This window comes from Engraulis encrasicolus, chromosome 15 (assembly GCF_034702125.1).
Source record: "Engraulis encrasicolus isolate BLACKSEA-1 chromosome 15, IST_EnEncr_1.0, whole genome shotgun sequence".
Classification (NCBI taxonomy): domain Eukaryota; kingdom Metazoa; phylum Chordata; class Actinopteri; order Clupeiformes; family Engraulidae; genus Engraulis; species Engraulis encrasicolus.
The window spans coordinates 32,879,708-32,894,076 of record NC_085871.1 but is presented as its reverse complement, the minus strand read 5'-3'; the positions used below and the strand labels follow the sequence as shown (position 1 = coordinate 32,894,076).

The 14,369-nt window shown below is 40.0% G+C and overlaps 1 protein-coding gene across 4 annotated transcripts in view; it reads left to right on the top strand.

Annotated features, from left to right (window-relative positions):
* The window catches only part of LOC134463989 (E3 ubiquitin-protein ligase Midline-1-like), a 56,629-nt gene extending 42,557 nt beyond the window's left edge, over positions 1–14,072 (top strand). For all 4 annotated transcript variants that reach the window (XM_063217409.1, XM_063217412.1, XM_063217410.1 and 1 more), the window contains exons 4-10: positions 5,195–5,302; positions 5,738–5,886; positions 6,217–6,344; positions 6,703–6,846; positions 8,860–9,021; positions 11,677–11,884; positions 12,402–14,072. In XM_063217409.1, the coding sequence (XP_063073479.1) occupies positions 5,195–5,302; positions 5,738–5,886; positions 6,217–6,344; positions 6,703–6,846; positions 8,860–9,021; positions 11,677–11,884; positions 12,402–12,750 (1,248 nt within the window). In that variant the 3' untranslated portion in view covers positions 12,751–14,072. The remainder of the gene's footprint in view (positions 1–5,194; positions 5,303–5,737; positions 5,887–6,216; positions 6,345–6,702; positions 6,847–8,859; positions 9,022–11,676; positions 11,885–12,401) is intronic.
* Positions 14,073–14,369: the final 297 nt, after the last annotated feature.

Here is a 14,369-nt window from a genome sequence, read left to right as displayed (position 1 = left end):
ACATGCTTTTACTGGACTATCTATTGTGTTACTGCTAAATCCTCAAAAAAGATAGAGCTAAGAATGGGCATCAGATGTCATGCACATAGTGCATATTTGTGTGGGGCCATGAATCATTAAGCCTGGATGCATAATCAGAAAGCTAAGGCATGGCAGCTGTCACCATATCTTACTATCACAACCAAGAAATGATGCCAGCTGGGCTGACAGTCAGTCGGAGAATTCTTGAAGTTTCAAGCTGAGATGACATTCATCCTGACAGTGCCTACACATGAACCGAAATGTAGCTTGTATGTTACACAAACACGGCATGGCTGAGAGCTAGTACCTGAATCTAATGTTGGAATCAGCGAAAAGCCATCTTGTTAGCTAGTGGCTAAAAGGGAACCACTAGCTCATAATCTCAACTTGTTTTGCAGACTTCCCAAGGGAGATGAAAGTCCAATAGCATCTCCTCAATGATGAAAGAATCTTTCATGTTGAAGCTTAATCTTTAACTCGTATAGGCTATATATCTCATATAGTTGGTTTAACATATATGCTGTATTTATCATATACTTTTTGTTTTGATCATGTGTCTGATAGAGTGATTTCACTAAAATAGCAACAGTTACAGTAGTTATTCCCTAAGGGTAAAACTTTCCTAGTCCCTGTCACGCAGGGGTTATGCGACCAATGTGTAAGACAAGTGTACGCATCCTAGTTTGATGGAATGGCCCTAAACTTATTTTTTGCCCCCTCTAAGACTTAAAAAAAAAAATGTTTTGCTTCTGTGTGTGTGGAGTGGAGTGGAGTGGAGTGGAGTGAGTGGGTGTCTCTCAATAATACATTGGGTGAGTCAACACAGGCATGAAAACTGCCGCCCAGCTAGCTTTTCATGTCGCATTTAGGTCAGGGGCTTTTTCTGCGTCTCACCGCACTTGCGCCTGCCCCTTTAAAACACGCCATGAGCAGAGGAACGGGGAAGAGGCAGGGCAGGGCGCGATCTCTCCTCAAGCATGCTTCCATCAAATCGTGTGCAGGCGAGTGGACACTTTATGAGCGAGGGCATGGTTAATTCAGGTTAATTTGTGTGGTGACAGTTGCTGGGAGGTCTTCTCTGGAAGGTTTGAACTCTTTCATGTTCAACATGACCTTACTCTGTTAACCCTTTGAGGAGTAAGGATTTTTCCTTGGGTTCAAGAATTGTACTCGGGACATTCTACAGCGCCCATAGAGCTGTGTAAAAAAAGTCCTGCAGCGTGATTGTGACATCATAGCCAGACCTCGAGATTTCAGTAAAATTTGAATCTGTACGTGATGGTGTTTCTTAAAGGGTTAACCGTTCAAAGGTCATTGCATAGTAGGGCTTTCCAGACATGAGAATTTCAAATCAAAGATTGTAGAACAAAACACTCTAGAATCTTTGGTTACAACATTGGAATATGTAAATGTGATGATAATCACAGGAGATGTCTCACGTGGGTGTGATCTACAAACCGCCACAAATTTGTACTAACACAAACGATCAACCTCTTGAGCAGACAACACAAAAGCACCACAAATAGACGAGAATGGCTTTGATGTCCACACAGCAATAACACGGTTGTCTCTGTGGTGGTCTGCGGTCTCTGTTTTAAGTGGCCCACATCCTGCCTTCTATTACCCGGGGTTAAATGATTCACTTGCACTACAGACCACCCCCGCTACACACACACACACACACACACACACACACACACACACACACACACACACACACACACACACACACACACACACACACACACACACACACACAATGAAAAAAAAACCACTCTGCCCTACTTTGTCAGTCTATGGGTACATTTTTTATGGTTGCAACACACAGCGACAGTATTTTCGATTGTGCAGTCAGCCAGGCCTTCACAAATAGTGAGTCACCTACCCAATTGTGTAGTTGAAATAAATAACTGAAATTTTGACTAAATTGGCGACGGCCATTCTTATTTTTGTGCAAAATGGCTCAATTAAACTGTTGTGACAGCACTCTCAGTTTTTCTTTTACTACTTTGACATATATTAATGACGCAATACATTGATTAGTGCTTTGTTGATGCAATAGACATTTATTCAGATGACATAAGTATCTGCTTACACACAATCAAAAAGCAGGAGATTAAGAATGATCCATTGGCAAATGTAAGTTGACAGATGGTGTTTTTGCTTCCACAGATTACAGATCTCATACAGTGTCTAAAGCGTGCATATATACCACCCTTTACCCTTGGGAGTTGGGAACTTCCCCAATAACTTGTTTCCTTGATGTTTGTTTCTTGTTCATTAGTTTTGTCAAAGAATGCCTTTAAAGGGACACTGTGTGAGATGTTTAGTTGTTTATTTCCAGAATTCATGCTGCCCATTCACTAATGTTACCTTTTTCATGAATACTTACCACCACCATCAAATTCTAAGTATTCATTATGCCAGGAAAAATTGCAGTTTTCATACATGAAAAGGGGGATCTTCTCCATGGTCCATTTTTAGCTGCAAAAATGACTCTACTTAGGCCATACTAGAAAATATTTGTTTATTACTTAGAAAACGTTCATGTAAAGATCAAATTTGGCAATTGGCAGCCCAGTTTCAATGATCAGCATAGTTGCAATACCCTTTTTGACCATTTCCTGCACAATGTCCCTTTAATGTGTAATGGAAGGCAATGCCATTACAGCGCCGCCAAACTCAACTGCTGTCCACAACAGGCACACATGATGATGGTGCTGTTGCTTGTTTGATTATTAAGCGGGCTTGCGGAGCAAGAGCAGAGCTCTTGCAGAGCAAGGCCCGATTATTAAGCGGGCTTGCGGAGCAAGAGCAGAGCTCTTGCAGAGCAAGGCCCGATTATAGTAATCTCTAAGTCCTGTTTATTGGTTCTCTTGTACAGGGACAGTAAAAATAGAAAATGGATCTCCTCCTAGGCCTTTCGAGATAGAGACACCGTTCAAACACTAAAACGACCGGCTCGGCTTGGAGATCGCGTTTCGTTATAGGCTTCTCCGTGTCTCTTGTCGTTTTCCCGTTTTTGGCGATTTAGTGAAAGCCTGGGTCCCCATTGGAAACAGTGGTGGAACCTCCATGAACCAAGGTTCCGCCACTCTAGAGATTAGAGTGTAGGAGGCTTTTTCGGTCATAAAACATCAACACTTTCACCTAGAAGTTTAGTTGACGCGTTGTTAGCGAGAGCTCTATGGGATGTCTCCAAAATTGTGAAAGTTCATCTCCCAACTCCCAATACTTTTTAAATGGCAGGTTTGTAAAAAAAACAGACCTGGCTCTATGGAGAATCCCAGTCTTTGGAAAAGTGCATTTTTTCAAGAGATCAGCGCATGTCCCACACGGAGGTCCATTTGTTGCCTGAAAAATGTAACCTATAAACTTCATTCAAAGACTGTTAGAGACATCACAAGCATGACTCCGATCTGTGAAAAGGACACGTGCCAACTCCTTTTAGTTTTTTTTACAACGATGTTGTAAAGACAAAAAACTCATTCTCATTTTCTCCTGTTAAAGGCTCAATACTAACTGTCTTTCAGTCAATCACAACAGGTGCAGCCAGTGAAGGATTCCATTTCAACTGTCACTGTCTCAAGATTCCATTCTTAACGAGCAGGTGCGAGCAAGCTTTCTAGAAGTCCATTGTTCAGCTCTGCAATGCAATGTAATATAGTCTTGCTGGACTATGCATGACAATTAACTGCTTGGCTTAGTGGTAATGCATGCTGCTGCATTAGATTGGGGGGTTGAGGGTTCGAAACCCACATGAAGCAATGTTGATTTTCTAAATTATATCATTATGCAGCGTTCCTTGGCCGACTTAAAAATGCCCATACATGTATTATTTAGTATGGATGGCAAATGTGCTGAATTACAGATATTGAGGTTGGGGGTTCGAAACCCAGTCAAAGCCATGTTGATTTTCAAAATTACATCATATGCAGTGTTCCTTGGCCAACTTAAAGTGCCATGTATGTCATTTAGTATGCATGGCAAATGTGCTGGATTACAGATATGGAGGTTGGGGGTTCGAATCCCAGTCAAAGCCATGTTGATTTTCAAAAGTATATCATATGCAGTGTTCCTTGGCCAACTTAAAATGCCATGTATGTCATTTAGTATGAATGGCAAATGTGCTGAATTAGGGATATGGGGGTTGGAGGTTCGAACCCCAGTCGAAGCCATGTTGATTTTCAAAATGATATCATATGCAGTGTTCCTTAGCCAACTTCAAATATCATGTATTGTATGTCATTTAATATCAATGGCAAAGGGGTTGGATTACAGATATGGAGTTTGTGAGTTCTAATCCCGCTCGAAGCCATGTTGATTTTCAAAATTATATCATATGCAGTGTTCCTTAGCCAACTTAAAATACCATGTATGTCATTTAGTATATCCCCAAAACGCAGAGCTACAACACTTTCAAGATGGCTGAATCCAAGATGGCTGAATTGTTTGGCCCATAACTTCTGACTGGGTGGATGGAGTTTTTCCAAGATTTCTTTTAGCTTTGTTTTCTCAATAGTACTTTGTTTCATCTCTGCCCCAAAAGGCAAGCCCGCTTCCAGCATTTTCTGTGAGAATGCATTTCTAGTTGCTTTCTTTCTTTCTTTCTTTCTTTCTTAAGGTTGTGGGATTACATTCAATACAGGGACTCATTCAAGGAACAATACACAGCACTGTGCACGAACGAGAGCTATTCTGTGTAACAGATATGCAAAGATATGGCCTACTAAAGGCAGTTTGTAATGTGGCAAGTGTCTGTTTGCCTGCCTGGATATGTTTGTGTCTAGTCCAGTGAACGCTTCTGTGTACTGAAATTAGTTATGCTCATTTCATGTCCATATAATGATGGGTTTTTTTTTACGCATAAATAGACACTGAGACCAAAGAGAAATTTTAGGCAGGCATGAAAATAAAGGAGCATATTATATTCCTTTATTCTGTTCTATTCTTTTCTATTCTATTCTATTCTATTCTATTCCATACTGTTCTATTATATTCTATTCTTATTCTATTCTTATTCTATTCTACTCTATTCTATTCTATTCTATTCTATTCTATTCTATTCTATTCTATTCTATTCTATTCTGTTCTGTTCTGTTCTATTCTATTCTATTCTATTCTATTCTATTCTATTCTATTCTATTCTATTCTGTTCTATTCTTCTCGTCAGGTGAATGCATCCCGTCAGGAGGGCAAGTTGATGGAAGAGTGTGACCTCCTGATCGAAATCATCAATCAGAGAAGGCAGATCATTGGCACCAAGATCAAAGAGGGCAAGGTTTGTCATTATTGGAAAAAAAAAGTTGAACAGTGAATGTATGGTCACTATTGCAATAAAGTTAGGGTACATGTACACTATGTGTCATTTGGGGTTGGTATAATTGCTTACCGGCGGCTATGCCTATGCAAGATTTAAAAAAAATCTCCTTAGGGAAAAAAACTCTGTGAAGCATACTGCAACAAACATAATGCAAAGGTGATAAGGCTGCTTACAAGATAAAGCAGCAGGATGCAGAGACCTCTTCATGTTGAAAGTAATCTAACATAAAGATGCGTAAAACATATTGCCTTACTTTCAGATTTTATTTTAAAACTGGTTTCATGATTTCTACCACCATGTATGGCTGCAATGCCCCCTGAACAGCCAATTGTTCAGTCACTGGCTTGAATTGCACTGACATATGTTACTCTGATATATTGCCCTGCGCCCCAGGTTGTACGTCTGCGGAAACTGGCCCAGCAGATTTCCAACTGCAAGCAATGCATCGAGCGCTCCTCTGCACTCATAACGCAAGCCGACCAGACACTGAAGGAGAGCGACCACGCCCGCTTCCTACAGACAGCCAAGAGTATCTCAGACAGGTGAGCTTGTGTGGTTTTTTTAAGTATTGTATTGTTCTACTGATGATCCATAATATATTTTTATTTATTTATTTATTTTTTTTTGACATGAAGACATCACATACACAGACCAGATAAACTAAGCTACATTCTATCCATAAGACCAATAGATGATAATTCTGCAATAAAATGTAGGCCTATAATCGACATTTCTTGGTTATAGGCCTTTTTATGAGGTAAGTCTGTATATTTTGTTTATGTTTAAGCTATTTTAAATGTCTTGTTTTCAAATGTGTTGTTTTATTTCTATTTCCTTTTTAAAATGTTATAAATTTGTTTATATCCTCGCAGGGTCTCCATGGCTACAGCATCTTCCCAAGTGTTAATTCCCGAGATTAACGTGATAGACACGTTTGACACTTTTGCCCTTGACTTCACCCGAGAGAAGAAGTTGCTGGAGAGTTTGGATTATCTCACTGGTACGCGTTGATCAATGTTTATTATGAGATCACAAAACCTAAGCTTTTGTAAGCCTGTACTAAAAGAGTATATTTGACACACAGCATATTGGATTCTACAGCCACACTGGTGTAATTCTGAAGATTATGTAGAACAGTGAGTAAGCCTGGACTAAAGCTACAATCTAGATGCCCAGTCTATTTGGTAAATCCAGTTAGCAACCCATGAGTTTGCCTATATGGGAAATTGCATTGCAACAAAGTCAGCTGTTGGGAAACGCACCCCTGAACCATTACTGAGCAAGATTATAATGAACAGCAATTATAATGGATAATAAGAACTTTAAAAAATAATGTTTTTTGTATGTATCCATTGTAGCACCTGACCCTCCAAGTATAAGAGAAGAGCTGTGCACAGCCTCATACGACACCATCACCGTTCACTGGACATCAGACGATGAATTCAGCGTGGTGTCATATGAGCTTCAGTACGCCATCTTCACTGGCCAGTCTAACATCGTCAGTAAGTAAACACTGCATTACTTCAATTCTTACCAACAATGTACCACACTAGGCTACATCTCATAATCCCCTATTACAAGGGCAGCACCTTTACTAGCTGTTGCTAGTGGTTGCTAAATCATAGACATATACTGTATTTCCAAATACCCTGAGTAATTAGACTCCATGCCCAAACCATCTCCTCAAAGTCAAATAGATTACTGAAGGCATACTGCCGTTTCCCCCGGTCATCCCCACTTGCCAGAACTGTACTGTGTGGTCATACAGTAAAAATACTGAAATATGTCAGACAAAAAATGTTCACACCATTCACATTATGTGGGGACCCAGTCACATGAAACTGACTACGAAAAGGGCAACGTGCCGTTACTATTTTTGACGAGTGCTAGTTCACATTGGACCCATTGGCTTCCAGACAGATGCACAGCCAGCTCAGTCCAGTGGTGTGTAAATGCTTTTCACACCTTTTCGTTTTCAAACTCTCTGACCCATGCTGCCCATATTTTGACAACATCTGAATGTCAGGGAGGCATAAAGTGGTGTCGAGATTGAGAATGAGAGAGAGTGAGAATGCAATCTCTCCAGTTGATATGTTGATGGTACTATGTTACTAAATGACATTACGACAGTTATGAGAGTCAGTAGGCCTAACAAAAAAAAAACATAGTTTTTTTTTCATTTATATTGTTATATATATTATATTTTATTGTGTATTATATATTTTATTATTTTTATTTCCATTTGTATTTATTTATTTAAATTTTGAGACTTGTTTTTAATTTTGAGCCTAAATGGTCCCATTTGATATGTTGAATGTTTAACTCTTTGTGCATGGAATTAACAAGGCAAAATCAAAATGCTTGGTTTTGTGGTGTTGATTCAGAATGTGCAGTGTTAACTTTCACACTTAAACACCAAATACTGAATTAGCACGGCAACGTTTACTGTGCACATGCCTAGCATAACACTGTAGTGTTTGTGTTTTGGGTGAAAGTCATTTGGCCCCTAAGGACACCCTCATATCTCAATAAATAAAGTGAATGCATAAGTAGTACCGTTATAGTGAAAGCTACAGGGTTTTTTTTTACAGGGCTTATGTTATCATGTTCTCAGTGGGAGGTGTCAACCTGAAGTGACACTTCACCCTTTCTCCTTCAGTGAATTATTCCCCATTTACGTCACATTTTGCCTCTGCCAGAATGTGTGAAAAATGGAGGCGCTGACCTATACCTAATATATATAAAAAAGTTGAAACAAACATGTTGCAGGGATTTTTTTTTTAATGGATTTCCACGGACCACAGAAGTGAGGTACTGTCTCACAGTATCCAATTATGACTGTTGCATACAGAAAAGTACTGTAGGCCTATATGTTATTGCCGAAGATATATACAACAGATTTTTATTCTGTTGAGGTTCAGGTTGCATGTACAGTAAGTCACAGACCAAGTCCAGTTGATAATTGCTATGCAAGCAAAATTAATGCATAGATTCATGGGTTTCATTTTGTGCCTACCCATGATCATCAGATGAAACCAAATGAACCATAGATGCCAAGGGAGTGTGAAAGATTGCCCCTAACAAGTTTCATTTAATTAGGATTTAAATGTAAAACTTTGGGGTTTACATGCAACTGAGATGTCAGAATCACTTTATTTCTCTGCGCCATTACACCGTGGTTTGTAGAAGTAAAAGATAACATGAAATATTTACAGAAATGAATTAGCTGCAAATGCTGTGCCTTAATGAGGTCATTTGTAAAGCCCTTCAACCATGCTGAGGTGTTGCTATCTATAGCGGTGCATACACAATTTCCAGAACAGCTTTCAGTACGTACTGTAGGAGATTTTATAAAACATACTGAGTTCCGTAATGTCATCCTTAGACCCTGTTTACACATGTATAGATTTTTTTGTGAACACATCCATTTCACATCCAAATTAAAAAAAAAAGTCAATTAAAATATCTGCATAAGTCTAATCAAGGTCTTAATGACATGCTTTCTTTCATTTCAGGTCTATGCAACTCAATGGACAGTTGGATGATCGTCCCCAACATCAAGCAGAACCACTACACTGTGCACGGCCTCCAGAGTGGGACGAAGTACATCTTCATAGTCAAAGCCATCAACCAGGCCGGCAGCCGCAGCAGCGAGCCCGGCACCCTCAAGACTAACAGTAAGCGCTTTAGACCCCAAAATCCCCAGAGCACACACTCACATTTTAAACTAGACTGCCTGTGCAGTCGCCTTCGACTGCTTAAGGTATATCCCCGAAACGCAACGCTTCCAGTCCCCCATCATTCCTACCACTCCCGTCCACCTTTTCATAAACGTATATGATAAATACAAAATATTAAAGAAATATATTTAATATCTATACATAGATCAATGATGTGCATAGGCTTAAAACCAAATGACTATTGTGAAAATGAAGCAAAAAATGGGGCAAATGGTAACACTGTTTTAATAGTTCACTATTACAGTGAATATACCACATTTCTGTAGGTACAGTGTAATAACCATTGTAACAATATTTAATACCATGTAATACTAGTGTAACACCATGTACCAATTTTGTACTACATCATGTATTTTTGCGTAAGTGGTATTACATGGTATTGCATATTGTTACGCTGGTATTACACTAGTATTACATGGTATTAAATATTGTACACTGGTTATTACACTGTACCTGGTATTGCATATTGTTACACTGGTATTACACTAGTATTACATGGTATTAAATATTGTTACACTGTACCTAATATGGTAGATTCACTGAAATGGTGAACTGTTAAAATAAGGTAGTACCGGGCAAATCAATCCACCCAGTCAGAAGTTATGGGCCAAATAAAAATTCCGCCATTTTGAAACTGTTGACCTCCAAACTCAAATCAGTTCATGAACCTACCCTAGAGCATTAACACACCAAATCTAGGACAAATCCATCCGACTGGTCACAAGTTATGAGCCAAACAAAAATTCGGCCATCTTGAATTCAGCCATCTTGAAAGTGTTGGCCTCCAAACTCGAATAAGTTCATGAACCTACCCTAGAGCATTAACACACCAAATCTGGGAGAAATCCATCCGACTGGTCAGAAGTAATGAGCCAAACAAAAATTTGGCCATCTTGAATTCAGCCATCTTGAAAGTGTTGGCCTCCAAACTCGAATAAGTTCATGAACCTACCCTAGAGCATTAACACACCAAATCTGGGAGAAATCCATCCACTCAGTCAGAAGTTATGGGCCAAACAAAAATTCGGCCATCTTGAATTCAGCCATCTTGAAAGTGTTGACCTCCAAACTTGAATCAGTTCATGAACCTGCCCTAGAGCATTCACCCAAAAAATCTGGGACAAATCCAAACATCCGTTCAAAAGTTATCGCGTTAACACGAAAGACCTTACGAGGCGGCGGCGGACGCGGCGGCGCACGCAAAACCATTACATCCCCGACGCTCCGCGTTTCGGGGATATAACTAATAGCAATGTGAAGAGCCTTAATTTATGTCCCCTTCAAGAACAATCCTAAGACCTTGTCATAGAGGTACCTGTAAAATGTCAGACTACAGGTGACACCACCCTCCTTATTCACAACAATCCTGGTGGCAGCCATTATTTGGAGGTACACCTGTGCAATGTAAAAGAATGGAGAAGGGTCTCACCTCTGTGAAAAAAAGGTTTCATAAATGTTAACATTTCTATTAACCCTCTATACAAGAACAGTATTTGAAATGTGGTGTAAAATATCTACCTAAATAATATGAATTGATTTCAAAATGTGTTCTATTTAGCCTGACATTTCAAAATGTGTTACGTCATATTCATAGTTGTTGCCCATTTTTTGACAGAGGTGGTTGTTTTTTCCATTGATTTGCATTGACTGAAGACGAAGAGCACAGGTCTACCTACAGAAGATGGAGCCGGCACATGCCGTTTTCCAGTATTGTTGCGAATTGCCGTGTCCCCTCTAGTCTAATATCCATCATTTGCATTGACGTCACAATATCACGTAATCGATTTTGCTGGACGGCAAAAGTACACATGAAGTACATGCAGATGGAAACAACTTTGACCATAAAATACCAAAGAAACACATTCTTGTATTTAAAAAAAAAAACGGGATATGTACCTGGCATTATCAGTAGGCTAGGTTGGCCATAGTGAATGTGTTCAAATGTATTCTGCGCCACTAGGTGGCATAACGGGGTCAGGAGGCAGGTAGGCAGGCATGGCAGAGGTTGTGTGTCAAGGAGGCTGTTTGCAAATGATGGTGGTGCCCAGTCTACAGAATATGCGCTTCTCACACTCACATTTCAGATCAAGAGCAAGCAGAGAGAGCAACCTATCCCCCGCTCACTGTTAGAAGCATGTGATGATGTGTCTTTGGTGCCACTTGCAGGCCAGTCAATGAACTGACAAAATAAACAGACAGACAGACAGACAGACAGACAGACAGACAGACAGACAGACAGACAGACAGACAGGGTCGATGCAATTTCTGAACCAAATCCCTCCAGGGGAACTGGTGGTAAATACTGTCAAGATATTGTCATTGAGATGTTGGAACATATTTATTTGGAGCATTTTGCTATTTATTTTGTGTTAACTTTATTTTGTGTTAACTTGTGTTGTAACTAAACAAAAAATAAAAATGCTAATTCATGTGGTAGCCTATATCCAATCCAAATGTAGTACACAGGCACCTTTTTATGTTAAGTCAGTCTTACTTACAGAGCTTTGTGTGCATAAGCAAGCTTTGTACATGAGGCCCCTGTTTACAGATACAGAATATGGCAAACGTTTATTTCATTTATGTCTTCTTCAGGTCAACCGTTCAAGCTCGACCCCAAGTCCGCTCACAGGAAGGTAAAGGTCTCCCATGACAATCTGACGGTCGAGAGAGACGAGACGTCGTCGAAGAAAAGCCATGGCCAGGAGAAGTTCAGCAGCCAGAGTAGCTACGGAGTCACCGCCAATGTCTACATAGACAGTGGACGCCATTACTGGGAGGCTTTGATCGGAGGAAGCACTTGGTAATTGAATTGAATCCTTTACTAAAGGACAACAGTCCTAGTGTACCAAAACTCCTCTCCTTTCTTCTCTTTAGTATTATCTTCTCGGACACAGCACCCGGTTATTTTTCACTTTTGTAGAGTTGAGCCTGTTAGTATATAAAATTAAAACAGGGTTTGCGTGTTAGTCACTAACACGTCTTATTATTTTCTCAGTAAGACCTACGAATGTGAAGCAAAATCAAGGGCTCTAATCAAGGGTATCACATGCTCTGTTCCTTGTAAATATTTTGGTCAACAAAACAAAATCAGTGTATAGACAAAAAGGACTGCTTCACTGTAGATATAGTACGTAATAAGGCGATATCATCGATGGTACCATATGATTTAAAAAATTACATAATTTTTTTTTCATATAATGTGGCAGTGTGCCTTTGAAAATAATTAGCAAAACTTAAACAACAGTAACCACAGTTTGACCATATTTTTTAATGAATTTTGTATGTCTTTGTATTATTTGTCTGTCCGGTCTCTCCAGGTACGCGGTGGGCATCGCCTACAAGTCCGCGCCCAAGCATGAGTGGATTGGCAAGAACCCGGCCTCCTGGGTGCTGTGTCGCTGTAACAACTCCTGGGTGGTGCGCCACAACTGCAAGGAGATGGCCATCGAACCCTCGCCGCACCTGCGCCGCGTTGGCGTTCTCCTGGACTACGACGCCGGGTCGCTGGCCTTCTACGACGCCGTGGGGTCCCAGCACCTGCACACCTTCCACGTGTCCTTCACGCAGCCCGTGTGCCCCGTTTTCAACGTGTGGAACAAGTGTTTGACCGTGCTCACTGGCCTGCCCATCCCGGATCACCTGGAGGGTGTCGAACCCCTCGACTGATCGACCTCGATCAAACAGTTTCCCTGTTTTGAGGCCGTCTGTTGGTGAATAATAAAAAAAAAAATGCAACGGGCAGCTTCAAGAACTCTCTGGACCACTGCCTCCTCAGGCCACCTCATACCCCCACTCCTTGAATCCACAGGCGGACATTTCTGCAAATATGCTAATGTCCTCCCTCCCCTTCAGTGACAGTAATTTTGTGGCATTTCTCCTGTTCTTCCAGTTTATTAGAAGCTAGCAGGACTCATTTACTTAAATGATGACATGCTGGCTTGGAAGTAGGAGTAAAATATCGCCAGAGTCTGAGAAAAGCAGGAAGAAATGGAAAAAGGTCAAACTCAATTATTTAACTCAAGGGAAGGATGGGGAAGTGAGCATATTTCCAAGATTGGAGGACTGTGGCTTAAAAACATTCAACCCTACCACTTAAATCATGGCACCTTTGATCGCAACTGAATCCTTTCACTCCTTCCCTTGTGTGACGTAGCAGTGTAGAAGAGATGGATGGGAGAAATGGACGCAGGATGGACCACACAATTTGTGATGCAATGCAAAGGCCCTTAAATACAAATGCATTATTCAAGTTCATCAAGCTCATTTCCATGCAAAACAATTATAGATGCCTGGTTCACCGTGCAAAGACTGATGTAGAGACTTTCAATTTGAATCTATTGTAGACTATCCCTTACATTTGCACAGCTGTGTTTAAGCTTTATTTATGGAAATGATTATGTAGGGAAAAGGGAGTTATGTTTGAAAAAAAAATGGATACTGTGGTGCAATAGATGTGACGTTACTTGCATTTAACTAAAATACATTACTACACCTTACACAACCCAGTTTACTTTCTTGTTCTCATAGTACAGTAGTTGTGAAAATCAAGTTACTTTTTCATATTTTGTCAGACTATATTGTGATGCATTAAGATTTGTTTTAATTAAACGCCAGCTAACAGATTTTAATACACAACCAGGATTAATACCAGTACCATATGCACCATTAGGCCAATTTGGCTATGACACAGCAACATTTCTTAAATACTGTGTTGATATATGTTACTGTCAATATATAGTCTAGTTTGAAGAGGAACATGGGATTTTGCATAAAATATTGCTTTAGAAAGAAGAGGCTGACATCAAGGCTATGGCCTTGGTATGCAGACCTTGTGTATTGTTCTCCAGATAAAATATAGTGGTCAATGAAGTGGTCATATATTTCTTTAAAGATCTTATGGAAAGATAATGTTGACAGATAAAACTTGGCTTGTGTACAGTATAATTTGTATTTGTTGAAGATTAAAATAAAATATATTGTTCGTGATACCAATTGTGAGCTGTGTGTCTGAATATTCAGTGTGTAATATAGGTTTAATATAAGGTGTCCATTGTTTAAAGCCTTTGCAACCATGCTAAGTTATCAGCATGGAGTAAGGTTACAGAGTCACCTTGTTGCCGACATGGAACTTGATCTTTAAGGTCAAATTTGAAGAGGCCAAAAGGTCACAAACAATCTATTTAATGGTTAGTCTTTATTTAGGTGGTGGTGGTGGGTGGTGGGCACTTTAAATTCAGGGGATTCTTTTTCTAATGTTGGCAACCTTGCTAGAAGTTATCAATAAG